Source organism: Pristiophorus japonicus, chromosome 14 (assembly GCF_044704955.1).
Source record: "Pristiophorus japonicus isolate sPriJap1 chromosome 14, sPriJap1.hap1, whole genome shotgun sequence".
NCBI lineage: Eukaryota > Metazoa > Chordata > Chondrichthyes > Pristiophoridae > Pristiophorus > Pristiophorus japonicus.
In genome coordinates, this window is record NC_091990.1 from 25,871,942 (window position 1) to 25,895,168 (window position 23,227).

General features: G+C 46.4%; 1 protein-coding gene across 1 annotated transcript in view; it reads left to right on the forward strand.

The window, feature by feature from the left end:
* LOC139279576 (cation channel sperm-associated protein 4-like) overlaps nt 1-6,697 on the forward strand; it is a 134,494-nt gene extending 127,797 nt beyond the window's left edge. The window contains exons 12-14 of the mRNA XM_070898699.1: nt 1,692-1,903; nt 2,753-2,915; nt 6,496-6,697. Coding sequence (XP_070754800.1) covers nt 1,692-1,903; nt 2,753-2,915; nt 6,496-6,600 — 480 coding nt within the window. The 3' untranslated portion in view covers nt 6,601-6,697. The remainder of the gene's footprint in view (nt 1-1,691; nt 1,904-2,752; nt 2,916-6,495) is intronic.
* The last annotated feature ends 16,530 nt before the right edge of the window (nt 6,698-23,227 follow it).

A 23,227-nucleotide genomic window follows, 5' to 3' on the forward strand; every position in this document is an offset into this window, starting at 1 on the left:
AACGGGGTGCCAGGCTGTGCCTGTTGGAGGCCCGGCCCAACCTGGGGGCATAATTGTCGGGCTGACCTGGCAGTGCACCAACAGAAAAAGCTGTCGGGCACCACTCGGCAGCCCGAGGATCTTTTGCCCCTAATTTTACTGGAGTTGCGGGAGATTGGTGGTGCGCACTTTGATGACGCGAGATGTTGAGAGGCACACTTCTGGGTCTATCATTCAAATTCAGCTCAATGGGTTTATAAGGGATTGAAAAAGGAGTTTGGAATTTCATGGTAATAGATTGGTGATATAGACTGATGTGATCGATTGTGTATTGGTGATAAGAACAGATGTGGCTTGTTTATTGATAATATAGACTTATGTGATGGATTGATATTGGTGATATAGACTGATGTGATCAATTGTGTATTGGTGATATAGACTGATGTGATTGATTGTGTACTGGAGATATCATAGAATGATACAGCACAGAAGAAGGCTATTCAGCCACTGTGTCTGCACCAGTTCTTTGAAAGAGCTATCAATTAGTCCCACTCCCCAATTCTTTCCCCATAGCCCAGCAATTTTTTCCACTTCAAGTATTTATTGAATTTCTTTTTGAAAGTTATTTTTGAATCTGCTTCCATTACCTTTTCAGGCAGTGCATTCCAGATCATAGCAACTCGTAGCGTAAAATATTTTTTCCTCATAGTGCCTCTGGTCCTTTTGCCAGTTACCTCAGATCTGTGTCCTTCGGTTACTGACCTTCCTACCACTGGAAACACTTTCTGCTTATTTACTCTATCAAAACCCTTGATGATTTTGAACATCTATATCAAATCTCCCCTTAACTTTCCCTGCTCTAAGGAGGACAATCCCAGCTTTTCTAGTCTCCCCACGTAACTGAAGTTTTTTATCCCTGGTATCGTTCGACTAAATTTCCTCTGCACCCTATCCAATGCCTTGACATTGTTCCGAAAGTGTGGTGCCCAGAATTAGCCACAATCTGGGGCCTAACCAGTGTTTCATAAAAGATTAGCATAACTTCCTTGCTTTTGTACTCTATGCTTCTATTTATAAAGCCAAGGATCCCGTATGCCTTTTCAACAGCCTTCTCACATGTCCAAACACCTACAAAGGCTTGTGAATGTACACGCCCCTCCTTGTGCTGTGACATCACTTTGCGGTTTTTCTCTCGTGCCACTCACAGTCCACCTTCTTCTACCACTCCGCTTTCTGCCTTTCCTAGTGCTCCACTCTCTGCCTCACCCAGTTCTACCACTCCACTCTCTGCCTCGCCCAGTTCTACCACTCCACTCTCTGCCTCGCCCAGTTCTACCTCTCCACTCTCGGCCTCGCCCAATTCTACCACTCTACTCTAGACCTCGCCCAGTTCCACCACTCCATTCTAAGTCTTGCCCTTTTCTCCTGCTCAGCCTCACCCTGTTCTCCCACTCGCACTTTTCAACGCGATCAATTGTGTATTGGTGATATAGACTGGTGTGATCGATTGTGTATTGGTGATGTTGACTTATGGAATTGATTGCGAATTGGTGATGTCCACTTATGTAATTGATTGCATATTGATGCAGTGGTGAGCGGCTCGGTAACCAATGTTTAGTACAATATTTTCATCTGTTAGTTTTATTTTAATACTTGATTTTTCCGAGATCTATTCCGCCCATTAACACTGTGCTCTAAACTCCTTTTATCAGTTGAAAGATGACAATGAACACAGTCCAGAGTTGGACTTGGTCCATGTGCAAGATTGTATTAAGCAGATTATTTTGGCTCACAAGCAACAACCGATGAAGTACAGTGTACTGGAGAATCTCAACCTCACATCATACGAGGAGTTCTGCCTACTGCTGGAAGCCATCCAAAGGAACCTCCAGCACTATAAGCAGATTCGCCAAGAGCTCAATAGGTGGGGACCACTACTGCCATTCCTTAATATACAGTGCAAGCAACTGTCACACCAAACCACCCGCAGTGTGAGTCACTCCGCCCGACAGTGAGAATTACTGTCACTTCCCCCCCTCCCCCCAAAGTGAGTGTTACTGTCACTCCTCCCCCCCCCCCACAGTGAGTGTTACTGTCACTCCACCCCCCCCACACAGTGAGTGTTACTGTCACTCCACCCCCCCCACAAAGTGAGTGTTACTGTCACTCCTTCCCCCCCCCCCCCACACAGTGAGTGTTACTGTCACTCCTCCCCCCCCCCACACAGTGAGTGTTACTGTCACTCCACCCCCCCTCCTCACAGTGAGTGTTACTGTCACTCTCCCCCCCCCCCACACAGTGTGTTACTGTCACTCCCCCCCCACACACAGTGTGTTACTGTCACTTCCCTCCCCCCCCACAGTGTGTTACTGTCACTCTTCCCCCCCCCCCACACAGTGTGTTACTGTCACTCCCCCCCCCCCCCCACAGTGAGAATTACTGTCACTCCCCCCGCCCCACCCACAGTGAGTGTTACTGTCACTCCCCCCCCTCCCCCCACAGTGAGTGTTACTGTGCATTCCCCTCCCTCCCCCACACAGTGAGAATTACTGTCACTCCCCCTGCCCCACCCACATTGAGTGTTACTGTCACTCTTCCCCCCCCCCCACAATGAGTGTTACTGTCACTCCCCCCCCCACCCCACAGTGAGTGTTACTGTCTCTCTTCCCCCCCCCCCCCAACCCCCCCACAGTGAGTGTTAGTGTCACTCGGATCCACCCAGAGCTTGAGTTATTTTGTTGTGTTTAATGGTTATTTTGGTTTGTTTACTTAGCATTGTGAAATCGATGCGAGACATCGCGTTTAACCGTGAGCAACAGAAACAGATTATTCACCATGAGAAGTGGATGATTGACATGACCGAGGCTCAGCGCTCCAATGATATCTCGATGTTCAAAAAGAGAGAATTTCTCAGCAGTATATTGACAGGTGAAAAGGTGCCCCTGCCCCTGGAAGCTTTTAGTTTGATCAAACACCTTAAAGAATTCCTCAAACGCCCACCGGGTTCCTCTTGCAGGCAGCTGTTATTTTATCATTTATATTTCCTTATCCTGTTGCAATTTAAGCTATATTGACCCCTCCAGGCAGCACTGGAATGTGCAGCCAACAGAACGTTGTTTCATTAAATGCTAGATCAACCCCTTAAATACGAGCAGATCAGAGGCTGAGTATTCTGCGGTGAGTGGCGCGCCTCTTGAATCCCTGAAAACGTCACCACCTACAAGGCACAAGTCAGGAATGTGATGGAATACTCTCCACTTGTCTGGATGAGTGCAGCTGCAACAACACTCAAATAGCTCGACACCATCCAGGACAAAGCAGTCCATTTGATTAAGAACATAAGAAATAGGAACAGGAGTAGGCCATACGGCCTCTCGAGCCTACTCCACCATTCAATAAGATCATGGCTGATTTGATCATGGACTCGGCTCCATTTCCCTGCCTGCTTTCCATAACTCCTTATCGTTTTAAAAAAAAATGGCTATTTCTGTCTTAAATTTATTCAATGTCCCAGCTTCCACAGCCCTTTGAAGCAGCGAATTCCATAGATTTACAACCCTCTGAGAGAAGAAATTTCTCTTCATCTCAGTTTTAAATGGGCGGCCCCTTATTCTAAGATCATGCCCTCTAGTTCTAGTCTCCCCCATCAGTGGAAACATCCTCTCTGCATCCACCTTGTCAAGCCCCCTCATAATCTTATACGTTTCGATAAGATCACCTCTCATTCTTCTGAATTCCAATGAGTAGAGACCCAACCTACTCAACCTTTCCTCCATAAGTCAACCCCCTCATCTCCGGAATCAACCTAGTGAACCTTCGCTGAACTACCTCCAAAGCAAGTATATCCTTTCGTAAAGATTAGCACCTCATCAATTAGTGTAAACCTCCACCATAGCGTACCATGGATGCAGTGTGTACTATCTAGAGGATGCACTGCAGCAACACCCCTAGGCTTCTTCGGCAGCACCTCCTAAACCCACGACCTCCCACATAGGACAAGGACAGCAGGTGCATGGGAACATCACCTCCAAGTCACAAATCACTCTGACTTTGCCATATATCACCATTCCTTCATCATCGCTGGTTCCTTCACCACATTGACTGCAACAGTTGAAGAAGGCCCAATACCACCTTCTCAGGACTGCTAGGGATGGCCAATAAATGCCGGCCTTGCCAGCAACACCCACATACTGGGAATTAATTTTAAAATACAATAAAACCCAAATTAGCATGCTCAGAAACAAAACACTTCAATTACATTTTCTGCAGAGGTTCGGCCCCTTACAAGGCTAACTGGGAAACCCCTGAATCACGGAAATCCAAGGCAGTCAGGGCCCTGACCTTCGCCCTTTGGTTCTGCCAGAGTTACAGTGAGAATCTGACAAAACCACCTGAAGAAATTTGGGACTGCTGTATTTTGGGTGACATTAAACCAAATAAATTTAAGTTTAATGGGACTATTCGAGGAAAAGCAGCGAGTTTCTCGGTGTCCTGGCCAATATTCACTCCCTGTTCTTAAATGTAGAAAACATCATTGGTATTGCTCATAGAATGTCAAAGAGGTTTAGTATGGATTAATGAATGCTAGGTCACATCTAACTAAACTATTAAACTTTTGGTCACTAACACAGTGGACAGGGGGTGTGTATGGCTGTTTTTTTTCTTATTTATTCACGGGATCAACCAACACCGCCAAAAAATGATTCAGTGGCCATTAAGCTCATTGCTGTTTGTAAGATCTTGTTGTGCACAAAGTGGCTGTCCTGTTAACCAACATAACAACCATGACTGAACTTGAAAGTGATCCATAAAGCCCCTCCTGTCCCATCACTAACATCTTCTCTATACCGAGAGAAGTGATAAGGTGCTATTTAAATCTACGTTCTGTCCAGAAACACACAAACCGGCCATCAACATGATTGAGGCTCTTTGTTACTGTAAGTGTGGTATGGTAAGAGGCTTACCATCCCAATGGGCACAGGTCCTGACATCCAATCTCTTTGCTTTTGGATAAGAACAAATGCATCCCATTTTTAACCAATTGCAACCTCAGTTATCCACGTACTACAATATCCCGTAATCCATTCTATCTTCAGAAATGCTATCAACAACAACAACTTGCATTTATATAGCACCTTTAACGTAAGAAAAACATCCCATTCACAGAGGCTTTATCAGACAAAATGTGACACCAAGCCACATTACGTGATATTGAGGTGACCAAAAACTTGAGGTAGGTTTTAAGGAGCGACTTAGAGGAGAAAGGCGGTGTGGTTTAAGGAGGGAATTCATGAGCTTGGCATCTAGGCAGTTGAATGCATGGCTGCCAATGGTGAAGTGAAAGAAATCAGTGATACCTAAGAGGCCAGAATTGGAGGAGCGTAGAGGTCCAGAGCTGGAGGAGGTTGCAAAGATAGGAAGGGGTTAGGGCATGGAGGGATTTTAACACAATGATGAGAATTTTTAAAATCGAGGTATTGCTGGATCGGGAGCCAATGTAAGTCAGCAAGCACAGAGGTGATGGATGAATGGGATTTGGTGCGAGTTAGGATATGGGCAGCAGAGTTTTGGATGAGCTCAAATTTATGGAGGGCGGAAGATGGGTGGCTGGCCAGGAGAGCATCGGAATAGTCTAAGTAACAAAGACATGGTATGGGGGTTTCATTAGCAAATGGACTGAGGCAAGGGCAGAGACGGGCGATCAGTTTTCTCTTGTACTCATTTATACTGTCTGCTTCACTGATCTTCATTGGTAACTGATTCCACAACTCTTTGGACAATAAACTTTCCTCTGACTTCTCTTCTTACTCCCAGTGTCCTCATTTGTAGCTTGTGACTCCTGGAACTTGAACCCATTACCACAGGGAACAATTTACCTGAATCAACTTTGTCAGTTCCTCTCATAACCTTGCACAGTTGTTAGGTCTCCATAAAGTCTCTTCTATTCCAAAGAGTATAATGTAAACAGAAGACTTGATACGGAACCTGGTGTAAGATTCCTGTGCTACTTGTGGTGCTGACCTTAATTAACTTGTGATTTAATTGGTCTAAAGTTTCCTCAAACCCCTCTTCTAAACATTGTCCTGGGAGAGAGGGCTATTGAATAGAATAACAGACTCATCTTCAGCCTGTTCTTGTGCATTTCTCAGCTGCAGATTACACTAAAGAGAGAACTTGCATTTAGATAAAACCTTTCACATCCCCAAGCATCTCAAAGTTCTTCACAGCAAATTAATTACTTTTAGAATTGTAATTACTGTTATGTAGGCAAACACAGCACCCAATTTGTGCACAACATGGTCCCATAAACTGCAATGAGGTAAATGACCAGCTTGGTTTATGTATTTAAGTCTCTGTAGTAGGGTTTGAACCCAAGAACTTTTGACTAAGAGTAAGAATACTAGCACAGTGCTAAGGGTGACATCCTAATCTATATGGGGACAACAGGATGGAACTGCAATCATCTGTATATGGTTCTGAGTCTTACTTAATCTTTATTTCTTTTCTTGACATCAGATACGCAGAATAAACAATAATGTTTCGAGTAGCGTCTCAAGCCCAAGGTCGACGGATACCCCACTGTCTGCTGGATACCTGCTGAGACATGTGCCTGAGAACTAGTTAGCTGGTATCAAGCTCAACACACCATCTGTTACACAGACACATTGAACCTCTGGTAGACTTGGCCCTGCGGTGTTGAGGAACAGTTCAATGCCATTATGAAGATGTTGTTTCCAGGACAGCAATGAATGCGATCAATGTAGATTGGAGGCATTCATTGGGCTGGAACATACAGGCAACTCAAGTCAGGATCTCTTCGTAAGGTTATGGACTGCAGTGTGGACAGGATGGATTGGATCTGCCCAGTTCTTTCCAACCCTGCAAAAGTGGTGAAGAAACCAATGCTCATTTGTGATATCTAATTGTTACTGGTCTTTGTCCCCTGCTCTTCCTCAATCAGTTTCATCGTGCAGCAGCCACAAAGGAAGAGTGCTTCTGAGATCGAACTGAAAGGGATCCACACCAGGAGACACTGCATTCAGTAGAAAGGGAGCCTTGGGGAACATGCAGTGCACCCTCCCACTGATGCAGGCACCTAGATAATGAATCCGTGTCGCATTTGTGCCCCACCTGTACAGCAGTTATATGCACAGCTGCATGCCAGCTTATACTGGTCCTGCTCTAAGGTGCTGGGGCCCCAGCTGTAATAGGTGGAGAGCTGTAAAAGAATTGCACTCAAGCCATATAGTACAAGATGAAAGCAACTGTCAGTTTCTATCCAGTACTGCACTGAGTGTGTGATTGTACTGGAAGGTAAATCAGATGGATGTAAAAGTTAAAAGCAGCAATATATAGCAAATAGATATTTTCAGTTAAATGATATAAGTACCAGAAATGCCTTTTATTATATATATGATATACATAATATGAATAAAGATTTGATTAAACATTTGCAGTGTTTATTGTTTTAGCACGGCCCTCTTGCCAAAGCTAGAATTCAGTTCTTCTCCTTTTCTTGTTCTTCAGCAAAAGTCTTGCTTGATCAACCTTATTGAATGTTTTGAAGAGGTAACAGAGAGAGTAGACAATGATAATGCAGTCGATGTAATTTATCTAGATTCTCAAAAGGCCTTCGATAAGGTACTTAACATAGACTGATGAACAAGGTCAGATAATGCGGGAGGACTGCAACAAATTACAGGACATTAATAAACTTGCAGAAAGGGCATATAATTGGCAAATGGAGTTCAACACAGATAAATGTGAGGTATTACATCTTGGTAGGAAAAGTAGGGAGGTTACATTACTTGGAGGGTGCGAGTCTAGGTGGGGGAGAGGAACAAATGGATATCAAAATACAAATACACCAATCACTAAAAGTTGCGCCATAGATTAGCAAGGCCATAAAAAAGTAAAGCAAGCATTAGGGTTTATTTCTAGAGTTTTAGAATTGAAAAGTAGGGAATTATGCTAAACATGTATCGAATCTTGGTTAGACCACACTTAGAGTATTGCGTACAGTTCTGGTCACCATATTATAAAAAGGATATAGAGGCACTGGAGAGGGTGCAGAGAAGATTTACAAGGGTGATACCAAAAATCCAAGGGTATATATATCAGAAACATGAACAGGCTGGGTCTCTTTTCTCGTGAAAAAAGATTCAGGGGTGACCTAACAGAGGTCTTTAAAATTATGAAAAGTTTTGATAGAGTGGATACAGAGAGAATGTTTCCAGTTGTGGGGAAGGGCATAACTAGCAGCCATCAATTTAAGATAGTCACCAAGAAATCCAATAGGGAATTCAGAAAAAACTTCTTTACCCAAAGAGTGGTGAGAATGTGGAACTCTCTACCACAGGGAGTGGTTGAAGCAAATCATTTTGGTTCATTTAAGGAGAGGCTAAACAAGCATTTGAGGGAAAAGGGAATTGAGGGTTATACTAATGATTTAAATGAGGAAAGACTCATTGAGGAGGCTTGAGTGGAGCATAAACGCCGGCATGGACTGGTTGGGCCAAATTGCCTGTTTCTGTCCTGTATATCCTATGTAATTAAAAAAAACAGACCAAATAATGGTACCAGGGAACAGGGTTATCCCAATTGCCACAAAGCATGTAGAACTTTATACAACAGAACTATTTTGTCGAATGTACTAGGGGACAGTGGGTCTAGCGAGGAGAAGGAACTGAGGGATATCCTTATTAGGTGGGAAATTGTGTTCGGGAAATTGATGGGATTGAAGGCTGATAAATCCCTGGGGCCTGATAGTCTCCATCCCAGAGTACTTAAGGAAGTGGCCCTAGAAATGGATGCATTGATGATCATTTTCCAACAGTCTATCGACTCTGGATCAGTTTATATGGACTGGAGGGTAGCTAATGTAACACCGCTTTTTAAAAAAGGAGGGAGAGAGAAAACAGGAATTATAGACCGGTTAGCCTGACATCAGTGGTGGGGAAAATGTTGGGATCAATCATTAAGGATGAAATAGCAACACATTTGGAAAGCAGTGACAGGATTGGTCCAAGTCAGCATGGATTTATGAAAGGGAAATCATGTTTGATGAATCTTCTGGAATCTTTTGAGGATGTAACTAGCAGAGTGGACAAAGGAGAACCAGTGGATGTGGTGTATTTGGACTTTCAAAGGGCTTTTGACAAGGTCCCCCACAAGAGATTGGTGTGCAAAGTTAAAGCACATGGTATTGGGGGTAATATACTGACGTGGATAGAGAACTGGTTGGCAGACAGGAAGCAGGGAGTCAGGATAAACGGGTCCTTTTCAGAATGGCAGGCAGTGACTAGTGGAGTGCCGCAGGGCTCAGTGCTGGGAACCCAGCTCTTTACAATACATTACCGATTTGCATGAAGGAATTGAGTGTAATATCTCCAAGTTTGCAGATGACACTAAACTGGGTTGTGGTGTGAGCTATGAGGGGGACGCTAAGAGGCTGCAGGGTGACTTGGACAGGTTAGGTGAGTGGGCAAATGTATGGCAGATGCAGTATAATGTGGATAAATGTGAGGTTATCCATTTTGGGGGCAAAAACACAATGGCAGAATATTATCTGAATGGCGGCAGATTAGGAAAAGGGGAGGTGCAACGAGTCCTGGGTGTCTTGGTTCATCAGTCATTGAAGGTTGGCATGCAGGTACAACAGGCGGTGAAGAAGGCAAATGGTATGTTGGCCTTCATAGCTAGGGGATTTGAGTGTAGGAGCAGGGAGGTCTTACTGCAGTTGTACAGGGCCTTAATGAGGCCTCACCTGGAATATTGTGTTCAGTTTTGGTCTCCTAATCTGAGGAAGGATGTTCTTGCTAATGAGGGAGTGCAGCGAAGGTTCGCAAGACTAATTCCAGGGATGGCTGGACTGTCATATGAGGAGACTGGATCAACTGGACCTTTATTCATTGGAGTTTAGAAGGATGAGAGAGGATCTCTGAGGGGATCTCATAGAAACTTATAAGATTCTGACGGGACTGGACAGGTTAGATGCGGGAAGAATGTTCCCGATATTGGGGAGGTCCAGAACCAGGGGACATAGTCTTGGGAGAAGGGGTAGGCCATTTAGGACTGAGATGAGGAGAAACTTCTTCACTCGGAGAATTGTTAACCTGTGGAATTCCCTGCCGCAGAGAGTTATTGGTGCCAGTTCATTGGAAATATTCAAGAGGGAGTTAGATATGGCCCTTATGGCTAAGGGGATCAAGGGGTATGGAGAGAAAGCAGGAAAGGGGTACTGACAGAATGATCAGCCATGATATTGAATGGCGGTGCAGGCTCGAAGGGCCGAATGGCCTACACCTGCACCTATTATTTATGTTTCTATGAATATTGCACCCCACACCATGACGTTCCTGGCCTTGCATGATTGAAATCAGGAGCTGACGGAGGACATCACAGGCTCAGTTCAGCGACGCATTACCATGTGGGGGAATCACAGACACAGTGCCACAACCCATCACTGAATTAGATTCAGATCCACAGAATCACTCCTGTCCCATTGCTGACAGATACTGACCCCTAGAGTCCCTCCTGTCCCATCGCTGACAGATATTGATCCATAGAGCCCCTCCTATCCCAGCGCTGACAGATACTGACCCCTCGAGTCTCTCCTGTTCCATTACTGACCCCTAGAGTCCCTCCTGTCCCATCGCTGACAGATACTGACCCTTAGAGTTCCTCCTGTCCCATTACTGACCCCTAGAGTCCCTCCTATCCCATCGCTGACAGATACTGACCCATAGAGTCCCTCCTGCCCCATTACTGACCCCTAGAGTCCCTCCTGTCCCATTCTGACCCCTAGAGTCCCTCCTGTCCCATCGCTGATGGATACTGACCCATAGAGTCCCTCCTGTCCCATCACTGACCAGTACTGACCCATAGAGTCCCTCCTGTCCCATTACTGACAGATACTGACCCATAGAGTCCCTCCTGTCCCATCACTGACAGATTCTGACCTGACGGTATGTTTTGCACGGTTTGTTTTGTTCATCATGCTGCCAACACGTAAATTCAAAACTCATCTGGTTGCTTTATAAAAATGGATGATGCTTGAAAGGAGTGATTGAATGCATTGGCTGCTTATACTACGGCAGAAGCCTGTTGTGACATTGTACAAAAAGACTTTGATTTTTGACATTACTTAATCCTTCCGCTTGACGCAGTGCAACCTTTGCTTCCCAGAGTGTCCTTTGGTAACAGGAAGCTCCGTGCGTTCTTAACCATAAATGTCTCTCTTGTTTTAATTTAATTTTTTTCAGAATTGAAATAAAATACTGTTGTGTATCTGTAAAGCATGCACTCCCATGTTCCGCCACCAGGGAGCACATCCCCTGAAGTCCAAAAGGATCCCAGCATCCCTTGGGAGCACTGTATATAAGCCTGTTCCTCACTCTGGAGTGTCTTATTAAAGACTGAGGTCACTGTTACATTAACCTCCCTGTGTGCAGCCTCATCTGTGTTAGGAACACAATAACTGGCAACGAGAATACGGATCCAACGCAAAGATGCAGCAAACTGTGGGCATCCTGGAGAAGTTCTCGGAGGGTGAGGACTGGGAAGCCTATGTCGAACGGCTAGACCAGTACTTTGTAGCCAACAAGCTGGATGGAGAAGGAAGCGCTGCAAAAAGGAGAGCGGTCCTCCTCACGGTCTGAGGACAACGACCTACAGCCTCATGAAGAATCTTCTGGCTCTGGTGAAACCCACAGATATGTCGTATGAGGAGCTGTGTACACTGGTTTGGGAGCATCTTAACCCGAGGGAGAGCGTGCTGATGGCGAGGCATCGGTTCTACACGTGCCAGAAATCTGAAAGTCAGGAAGTGGCGAGCTACGTCGCCGAGCTAAGGCGAATTGCAGGACAATATAAGTTTGATGGCTACCTGGAGCAAATGCTCAGAGACTTTTTTGTACTGGGCCATCCTACAAAAACTTTTGACTGTAGAGACACCGACCCTCAGTAAGGCCATTGCGATAGCACAGGTGTTTATGTCCACCAGTAATAACACCAAACAAATCTCTCAGCACACAAGTGCTAGCAATGCTCATAAATTAACTGGAACTGTGTTTGCGAGCAGAAATGTACAAGGCAGAAACCACGAGTCTGTAACTGCCAGCAGGCCTCAGGTGACCCAGATGACTCAGAGTGCGCAGCAAAGGATGAATGCAAGGCAATTCACACCTTGTTGGCATTGTGGAGGCTTCCATTCAGCCTATTCATGCCGCTTCAAAGGGTATGTTTGCAAGAGCTGTGGAACAATGGGGCACCTCCAACGAGCTTGGAAACGAGCTGCAAGCTCTGCAAAACCTGCTAACCACCACGTGGCAGAGGAAGATCGGTCCATGGTGGATCAAAGCAATTTCGAGCCTCAGGGAGAGGAGGCAGATGCTGAAGTACATGGGGTGCACATATTTTAGATGAAATGTCCACCTATAATGCTAAACATAAAATTGAATGGCTTACCCGTAGCCATGGAACTGGACACTGGCGCTAGCCAATCCATCATGAGTAAAAAGATGTTTGAGAGACTATGGTGCAACAAGGCATTCAGACCAGCCCTGAGTCCCATCCATATGAAACTGAGAACGTACACCAAAGAGCTTATCACTGTCCTGGGCAACGCTATAGTTAAGGTCATCTACGAGGACACGGTGCACGAACTGCCACTCTGGATTGTTCCGGGTGATGGCCCCACACTGCTTGGAAGGAGCTGGCTGGGCAAAATCCGCTGGAACTAGGATGACATCCGAGCGCTATCACATGTCGATGAGGCCTCATGTACCCAGGTTCTTAACAAATTTCCTTCCCTTTTTGAGACAGGCATTGGAAACTTTTCTGGGGCGAAGGTGCGGATCCACTTGGTCCCAGAGGCACGACCCATTCACCACAAGGCACGAGCAGTACCTCACATGATGAGAGAGAGATTGGAAATCGAGCTGGACAGGCTGCAACACGAGGGCATCATCTCCCCAGTGGAATTCAGCGAGTGGGCCAGCCCGATTGTTCCAGTACTCAAAAGTGATGGCATGGTCAGGATTTGCGGCAATTATAAAGTAACTATTAATCGTTTCTCGCTACAGGACCAATACCCACAACCTAAGGCAGACGACCTATTTGTGACGCTGGCAGGAGGCAAGATATTCCCCAAGCTCAACCTGACTTTGGTCGACATGACGCAGGAGCTGGAGGAGTCATCGAAGGGCCTCATCTGCATCAACACACACAAGGAAGGGACTGTTCATCTACAACAGATGCCCGTTTGGAATTTGGTTGGCTGCAGCGATCTTCCAGAGAAACATGGAGAGCCTACTCAAGTCGGTACCACACACTGTGGTCTGTCAGGACAACATATTGGTCATGGGCCGGGACACCGCCGAGCACCTACAAAACCTGGAGGAGGTCTTCCAGCGACTGGATCACGTAGGGCTGCGGCTGAAGAGGTCGAAATGTGTCTTCATGGCAACACAAGTGGAGTTTTTGGGGAGAAAGATTGTGGCGGACGGCATTCGGCCCACAGACGCCAAGACAGAGGCTATCAGGAATGCGCCCAGGCCACAGAACGTCACAGAGCTGTGGTCGCTCCTGGAACTCCTCAACTATTTTGGTAACTTCCTACCGGGGTTAAGCACCCTCTTAGAGCCCCTACATTTGTTATTGTGCAAAGGTGAGAACTGGGTATGGGGAAAAAAAACAAGTAATTGCTTTTGAGAAAGCCAGAAACAATTTATGCTCCAACAAGCTGCTTGTATTGTATAACCCGTGTAAAAGACTCGTGCTAGCATGTGACGCATCATCGTTCGGAGCCGGGTGTGTATTACAACAAGCTAACGTTGCAGGGAAGTTACAACCTGTCGCCTATGCTTCCAGGAGCTTCTCCAAGGCCGAGAGGGCCTACAGCATGATTGAGAAAGAGGCATTAGCGTGTGTGTTCGGGGTGAAGAAAATGCATCAGTACCTGTTTGGCCTCAAATTTGAGCTGGAAAGCCCCTCACATCCCTGTTCGCTGAAAACAAGGGGATAAATACTAATGCCTCAGCCCGCATTCAAAGGTGGGCACTCACGCTATCAGCGTATAACTATACCATCTGCCACAGGCCAGGCACCGAGAACTGTGCGGATGCTCTCAGTCGGCTACCATTGCCCACCACAGGGGTGGAAATGGCGCAGACTGCAAACTTGTGATGGTGGCGCAGCCCACAGACTTGTTGATGGTCATGGAAGCATTTGAAAATGATAAATCACCTGTCATGGCCCGCCAGATTGGGACTTGGTCCAGCCAAGATCCTCTGCTGTCCCTAGCAAAAAACTGTGTATTGCATGGGAGCTGGGAAATGCAAGAGCTAATCAAGCCGTTCCAGCGGCGAAAGGATGAGCTGTCCATTCAGGCAGACTGCCTATTGTGGGGTAGTTGCGTAGTGCTACCAAAAAAGGGCAGGGAGACCTTCATCTCGGATCTCCACAGCACACACCCGGGTATAGTAATGATGAAAGCGATAGCCAGATCCCACGTGTGGTGGCCCGATATCGACTTGGAATTCGAGTCCTGTGTACGACAATGAGCGTATGTGCTCAGTTGAGCAACGTGCCCAGAGAGGCACCACTAAGTTTGTGGTCCTGGCCCTCCAGACCATAGTCGAGGATCCATGTTGACTATGCGGGCCCGTTTCTCGGTAAAATGTTCCTTGTGGTGGTGGATGCTTTTTCAAAATGGATTGAATGTGAAATAATGTCGGGAAGCACCGCCACCATTGAAAGCCTAAGGGCCATGTTTGCAACCCATGGCCTGCCTGACATACTGGTCAGTGACAACTGGCCATGTTTCACCAGTGCCGAATTTAAAGAATTCATGACCTGCAATGGGATCAAACATGTCACCTCGGCCCCGTTTAAACCAGCCTCCAATGGGCAGGCAGAGCGGGCAGTACAAACTATCAAATAGAACCTTAAACAAGTCACAGAAGGCTCACTCCAAACCCGCCTGTCCCGAGTACTGCTCAGCTACCGCACGAGACCCCACTCGCTCACAGGGGTGCCCCCGGCTGAGCTAGTCATGAAAAGGAAACTTAAAACCAGACTCTCGCTGGTTCACCCCAACCTGCATGATCAGGTAGAAGCAGGCGGCAACAACAAAATGTAAATGATGGTGGCGCCACTGTGTCACGGGAAATTGATCTGAATGACCCTGTGTATGTGCTAAACTATGGACATGGTCCCAAGTGGATCGCGGGCACGGTGATAGCTAAAGAAGGGAGTAGGATGTTTGTAGTCAAACTAGACAATGGACAAATTTGTCGAAAGCACCTGGACCAAACGAGGCTGCGGTTCACAGACTGACCTGAACAACCCACAGCAGACACCACCTTTTTCGAGCCCACAACACACACCCAAAGGATCAACGACACCACGCCGGACCAGGAAATGGAACCCATCACGCCCAACAGCCCAGCAAGGCCAGGCTCACCTAGCAGCCCTGCAGGGCCAACAACACGCCAGCCCAGCGAGGGCACAGCTAACACACCAGAACAGACATTTGTACCGAGGCAGTCCACCAAGGAAAGAAAGGCTCCCGACTGCCTCAACTTGTAAATAGTTTTCACTTTGACTTTGGCGGGGGAGTGATGTTGTGTATCTGTAAAGCATGCACTCCCATGTTCTGCCACCAGGGAGCTCATCCCCTGAAGTCCCAAGGGATCCCAGCATCACTTGGGAGCACTGTATATAAGCCCATAAGGCCTGTTCCTAACTCTGGACTCTTTTATTAAATACTGAGGTCACTGTTACTTTAACCTCCCTGTTTGCAGCCTCATCTGTGTTAGGAACACAATAAGTACCAAACACTGTTACAGACACTGCGGCCCAGAAATTCGATCATGTCCGGAGACGGGTATGCAGGGAGCAGAGCCTGCAGGGGGCATGGCGAACTTGGGCGGGGCATGTAGTGGTCAGGAAATGTGACGGTGGAGCATGTAGAGGAGGGCTTGCAGGGTCAAGCATGTAGTGCAGGGGCCTTGCAGGGTTAAGCATGTAGTGCAGGGGGCTTGAGAGGGCTTGCAACGGCAGGCATTTAGTGCAAGGGGCTTGCAGAGCGCTTGCAGGGGCAGGCATGTAGTGCAGGGGGCTTGTAGGGTCAAGCATGTAGTGCAGGGGGCTTGTAGGGTCAAGCATGTAGTGCAGTGGCCTTGCAGGGGCAGGCATGTAGTGCAGGGGGCTTGCAGGGACAGGCATGTAGTGCAGGGGGCTTGCAGGGGCAGGAATGTAGTGCAGGGGGCTTGTAGGGTCAAGCATGTAGTGCAGTGGCCTTGCAGGGGCAAGCATGTAGTGCAGGGGGCTTGTAGGGTCAAGCATGTAGTGCAGTGGCCTTGCAGGGGCAGGCATGTAGTGCAGGGGGCTTGCAGGGGCAGGCATGTAGTGCAGGGGGCTTGCAGGGGCAGGCATGTAGTGCAGGGGCCTTGCAGGGGCAGGCATGTAGTGCAGGGGGCTTGCAGGGTCGGAGGAGTGAGCGGAGGGTGGCATGTTTTATCTCGCCCTAACTCAGGGAGACAGAGGCCAATTTTAGTCCCACCCCGGACTCAGCTCCTGGATATTCAACTTCCTGCCACATCTGGAGACTGTTTCCCACCTTTTGCTCTATTTATAATTTCAGAAACAGAGTCATCTCAAAAGTGATTGATTCCTGTACTATAAATCCTCTTTAAGCAATTAAAGGGCTGCCGCAGGCTCAGTCCCCAGTGATTGGATCAGATCTGTGGGTTCAGCAGCCTCAAGAATCCATGTGAAATGAGATTGGGATGTCTCAGCCCTAATTCCCAGTGGGTGTGACTCTGGGACACAAATAACCTCCACAATTCCGCATTAACTGAAGTCACTGGAAAGGAAAATCGGGCGGGGTGCATCACAGTCGCTCGTTTTATATCCCGCGCCAAAATTGAATATTCCACCATTAGGTAAATTTAGCCACAAAAGGGGCTGGGGTTGTAAGTCAAAATGTTACAGCAGGGCAGAAGGGGCAACATTATCATAATAGGAATAAAACACAATGTTGGGGATTACATGGAGAGAGCTTTATTCTGCATCTAACCCATGCTGTACCTGCCCTGGGGGTGTTTGATGGACAGTATAGAGGGAGCTCCACTCTGTATCTAACCCGTGCTGTACCTGCCCTGGGGATGTTTGATGACTGACATATATGTATCTGAAATGGGAGATGATACATTCCTCAGCAATAACATCCATCCTCTTTAATAGGTTAGGAATAGGTAGATTCTTCTCTGATGTAAACAAACATAATCCAATGGACTGAGCCCCAGCGACTGTCGGTGACGGGAATCCTTTGCTGTCATGGCTGGATGGTGCAGCTCACTATCTACTCAAACTGCTGATTGACAGAGAAGTAGATGCGACGTCTGCTGTTTCTGAGCACTGCGCCGAACAGAATAATGACAGAATAACGTCTCCTATCCAGATCTACTTGGAAAGTATTTTTTTTTTGCAATGGGCCAGAAGCTAGTGAGGATGTGATGGTGCAGAGCCTGGTTTGTAACGCATTTCTTCAGAACAATAACCTATCATCTCTGGTATCATTGCAGGCAGTAAAGGGGTTAAATTATTAACTTCATTGCACTATGCTGCAGAACTGGTGTATTACATAGTATTTATGCACAGAAACAGGCCATTCTAACCAGTGTCTATGTTCCACACCAGCCTCTTCCCACCCTTCTTCATCTAATCCCATCTGTATATCCTTCTATTCCTTTCTCTCTCATGTGTCTATTTCATCATCATCATCATAGGCAGTCCCTGGAAATCGAGGAAGACTTGCTTCCACTCTAAAAGTGAGTTCTTGGGTGACTGAACAGTCCAATGCGGGAATTACAGTCTCTGTCATAGGTGGGACAGACAGTGGTTGAAGGAAAGGGTGGGTGGGGAGACTGGTTTGCCACACGCTCCTTCCGCTGCCTGCGCTTGCTTTCTGCATGCTCTCGGCAATGAGGCTCAAGGTGCTCAGCGCCCTCCCGGAGATCTATCTAACGTCCCCTTAAATGCATCTTCACCTCAACTACTCCCTGTGGTAGCGAGTTCCACATTTGAACCAATCTCTGGGTAAAGATGTTTCTCCAAAATTCCCGATTGGATTTATCAGTGACTATCTTATATTTGTGGCTCCTAGATTTGGTCTCCCCTGCAAGTGGATATGTCTTCTCTAAGTCTACTCTGTCAAACCTTTTCATCATTTTAAAGGCCTCTATCAGGTCACCCCTCAGCCTTCTCTTTTCCAGAAAAAAGAGCCCCAACCAGTTCAACATAAGAACATAAGAAATAGGAGCAGGAGGAGGCCATCCGGCCCCTCGAGCTTGCTCCGCCATTTAATACGATCATGGATGATCCGATCATGGACTCGGGTCCACTTCCCTGCCCACTCCCCATAACCCCTTATTCCCTTATTGTTTAAAAAACTGTCTATTTCTGTCTTAAATTTATTTAATGTCTCAGCTTCCACAGCTCTCTGAGGCAGTGAATTCTACAGATTCACAATCCTCTGAGAGAAGAAATTTCTCCTCATCTCAGTTTTAAATGGGCGGCCCCTTATTCTAAGATTATGCCCTCTGGTTCTAGTCTCCCCCATCAGTGGAAACATCCTCGCTGCATCCACCCTGTCAAGCCCCCTCATAATCTTATATGTTTCGATAAGATCACCTCTCATCCTTCGTAATTCCAATGAGTAGAGCCCAACCTACTCAACCTTTCCTCATAGGTCAACCCCCTCATCTCCGGAATTAACCTAGTGAACCTTCTCTGAACTACGTCCAAAGCAAGTATATCCTTTCATAAATCTGGAAACCAAAATTGCACGCAGTATTCCAGGTGTGGCCTCATCAATATCCTGCATAACTGCAGTAAGACTTCTCTGCTTTTATACTCCATTCCCTTTGCAATAAAGGCCAAGATTCCATTGGCCTTCCTGATCCTGCACACTTGTTGTACCTACATACTATCCTTTTGTGTTTCATGCACAAGTACCCCAAGGTCCCGCTGTACTGCAGCACTTTGCAATCTTTCTCCATTTAAATAATAACTTGCTCTTTGATTTTTTTGCTGCCAAAGTTTCTGTCTAACGTCCCCTTATATGCATCTTCACCTCAACTACTCACTGTGGTAGCGAGTTCCACATTTGAACCACTCTCTGGGTAAAGATGTTTCTCCAAAATTCCCGATTGGATTTATCAATGACTATCATATTTGTGGCTCCTAGATTTGGTCTCCCCTGCAAGTGGATATGTCTTCTCTAAGCCTACTCTATCAAACCTTTTCATCATTTTAAAGGCTTCTATCAGTTCACCCCTCAGCCTTCTCTTTTCCAGAGAAAGGAGCCCCAGTCTGTTCAACATAAGAACATAAGAAATAGGAGCAGGAGTAGGCCATCCGGCCCCTCGAGCCTGCTCCGTCATTTAATACAATCATGGCTGATCCAATCATGGACTCAAGTCCACTTCCCTGCCCGCTCCCCATAACCTTCTCACACTTTCCAACATTATACTCCATCTGCCAAATTTTTGCCCACTCACTTAGCCTGCCTATGTCCTTTTGCAGATTTTTTCTGTTCACCTGACACATTGCTTTTCCTCCCATCTTTGTATCGTCAGCAAACTTGGCTATGTTACACTCAGTCCCTTCTTCCAAGTCGTTAATATAGATTGTAAATAGTTGGGGTCCCAGCACTGATCCCTGTGGCACCCCACTAGTTACTGATTGCCAACCCGAGAATGAACCATTTATCCTGACTCTCTGTTTTCTGTTAGTTAGCCAATCCTCTATCCATGCCAATATATTACCCCAAACCTAGTGAACCTTTATCTTGTGCAGTAACCTTTTATGTGGCACCTTGTCAAATGCCTTCAGGAAGTCCAAATACACCACATTCCACTGGTTCCCCTTTATCCACCCTATTTGTTACATCCGCAAAGAATTCCAGCAAATTTGTCAAACATGACTTCCCCTTCATAAATCCACGCTGAATCTGCCTGACCGAATTTTGCTTTTCCAATTGTCCTGCTACTGCTTCTTTAATAATGGACTCCAACATTTTCCCAACCACAGATGTTAGGCTAACTAGTCTATAGTTTCCTGCTTTTTGTCTGCCTCCTTTTTTAAATAGGGGCATTACATTTGCAGTTTTCCAATGTGCTGGGACCTCCCCAGAATCCAGGGAATTTTGCTAAATACAACCAATGCATCTACAAAACCTGCCGCTACTTCTCTTAAGACCCTAGGATGCAAGCCATCAGGTCCAGAGGATTTATCTGCCTTTATTCCCATTGTCTTACTGAGTACCACCTCCTTAGTGATTGTGTTAAGTTCCTCCCCCCCTATAGCCCTTGACTATCCACTGTTGGAGTATTGTTAGTGTCCTCTACCGTAAAGACTGATACAAAATATTTGTTCAGAGTTTCTACCATCTCCATGTGCCCATTACTAATTCCCCAGTCTCGTCCTCTAAGGGACCAACATTTACTTTAGCCACTCTTTTCCTTTTTATATACCTATAGAAACTCTTGCTATCTGTTTTTATATTTTGTGCTAGTTTACTTTCATAGTCTATCTTTCCTTTCTTAATCATTTTTTTAGTCATTCTTTGCTGGCATTTAAAAGCTTCCCATTCTTTTGTCCTCCCACTAGTTTTGGCCACTTTGTATGCCCTTGTTTTTAATTGGATACTGTCCTTTATTTCTTTAGTTAGCCCGGATAGCTATCTTTTCTCTTACTTCCTTTCTCCTCACTGGAATATATTTTTCTTGAGAGTTGTGAAATATCTCCTTAAATGTACACCACTGTTCATCAACCGTCCTACACTTTAATCTATTTTTCCAGTCCACTTTAGCCAACTCTGCCCTCATACCTTCATAGTCTCCTTTATTTAAGCTTAGTACACTGGTTAGAGATCCAACTTTCTCACCCTCCATCTGAATTTGAAATTCAATCATGCTATGATCACTCATTCCAAGGGGATCCTTTATTAGGAGATTGTTTATTAATCCTGTTTGTTGAATTGTGTGATTAGCCTCAGGAATCGTAGGTTCTTGTGACGCATCTCTACTCCCAGCACATGCACACATAAAGGCCTGAATGCTGCTTTTTAACAACCTGAATTCTCAGCTCAGCCTTTTTGCGAGAGACGGAATTTCATGACCCACTAATTCTGAGTCAGGATAGTTGGTCACGGTGCAGAGTAAATGATGGCGGAGCTCGAGTGAGTCCTGGCACCGAGACAGCGTCATATGTAGTGTGATGGCAATGTGTCAGAGTGCGTGTGCTGAGATTGCAGCTCCGACATGGTGCCGTATTCATGTGACGTTTTACCAGTGCTCGGGTAGAAATAATAAACCAACCTAACCGGCCCCTGGAACTATGAACTCCAAAAACATCAAATGGGCCGCTCAAAACAGTTTTACTTTCTGTTCATGCAAACAAAGTGAAATCAGCGGAAATGTAAAGAGCTCTCAGGCTGGAGTGAGTTAGACACGGGATAACACGCGGGCTGGAGTGAGTATTGAAGGAGTTTATTCGGACCTTCGCACTGTGCCAGTGCTAGCTCTCTAACTGGAGCCCTGGACTCCAATTCCCTTTCCTTGTGTCCTTGAATATTCTTCCTTTTCAAACATTTATCCAATTCCCCTTTAAATGGTTTGCTAGTCAACATTCCCTCTTGGTCGCCGACCCGCGTTAACTGTTTATCTCTCCACAGACGCTGCCTGACCCGCTGAGATTTCCAGCATTTTTATTTCAGATTCCAGCATCCGCAGTATTTTGCTTTTGTATTAACGTTCCCTCTGAGCTGTTTGCCGGTCCCGGGACCAACTTCTCCAATGTTACATTTCGCACAATCGCGAAACTGTGAATGGTCTGCACAGCCGGTTAAAGGAACCGTGTACCCAACTTTAAAACGAGTGGAAACACTGTCTCCAGCCTGTGTCCCGATAGCCCCTCGTGATAAAGCAATTCCTTGTTCCAGTAGCCCACTATGTGAAAATATTTCTTCTAACTTTCCCTGTGTTCGAGTGATAATTCCCAGTCTGTGGCACTTTTACTGATACACAAAATGTTCTTTTACCATTCACCCTCTGAAAACCTTTCCGAAATTTGAAAACCTCGCTTCGATCTCCCTTGGGCCTTCTCTGTTCCACTTTTTCACAACTTTTGATTTCGTGTGCGGTTTGTTCCAGCGGGAGTTTTCACAAACGTTGACAGATAACAGACTCGCTGTGTGCTGCCACCGGTGCTCATAGCAGGAGTTTTATTTTAATGACTGGTACTGGGAACATTATGATCTGTTTGCTTTATGATGTGAGCAATAGCCTAGCCTGGAGCTGTAGGAATCTTTATTCGAGTTTGGGCTGAAGGTCAGTTCCATTAATGGGAGTCCAACAGTAAATGGAGAGGATGGATTGAAGCCAACATGAAACTGAAAGGTAAGTGTCCTTTGTAAAAGTAGTATTGTCCACCCATGGTGGGGAGGGTGGGCAGGGAGTACATGCCAAGGAACAGCCAGCTCCTGGAGGGGAGGACACTCTGCTTTCTACAGCCAATACTGACATTTTCCCTTCCCACCAAAGCACAGATCAGAGGCTCGGCTTGGAGAACAAAAGGATTTTTCTTTCACCACTCATTGAGGAGCAATGAACAGCTGAAAGTGTCTGCTGTCGGTTAAAGGGTCCCCACTCCACCCGATGGTCCCGGCTCAGGAGAAGCGGGAACATTCCCTTCACTGATCAGAGGAACTAGGAGTTTCCCTCACCCTCCATCCCCATCGTGGGCACAACATCATGAACAATATCCCACCCCTTATCTGTGTCGGACAGGTGTGGCGATGAGTGGTGTGGTGCAAATGAAATAAATCTGCATCTCTGATCTCGTTTATCCATTTTCTCCTTTCTTCCTCTGAAGGTGCTGACCCTCACTGAGGTATAGACCCATGACACTGGGTGCCCTCTGGTTCTGGCCCCCTACAGCTGAAGGTGCTGACCCTCACTGAGGTACAGACCCATGGGCACTGGGTGCCCTCTGGTACCTGCCCCCTACAGCTGAAGGTGCTGACTCTCACTGGGGTACAGACCCATGGGCACTGGGTGCCCTCTGGTACCGGCCCCTATAGCTGAAGGTGCCGACTCTCACTGGGATACAGACCTATGGCACTGGGTGTCACTGTTACTTCACCCAATTGGCCAAGCGTGAGTTCAGACAATGAGCA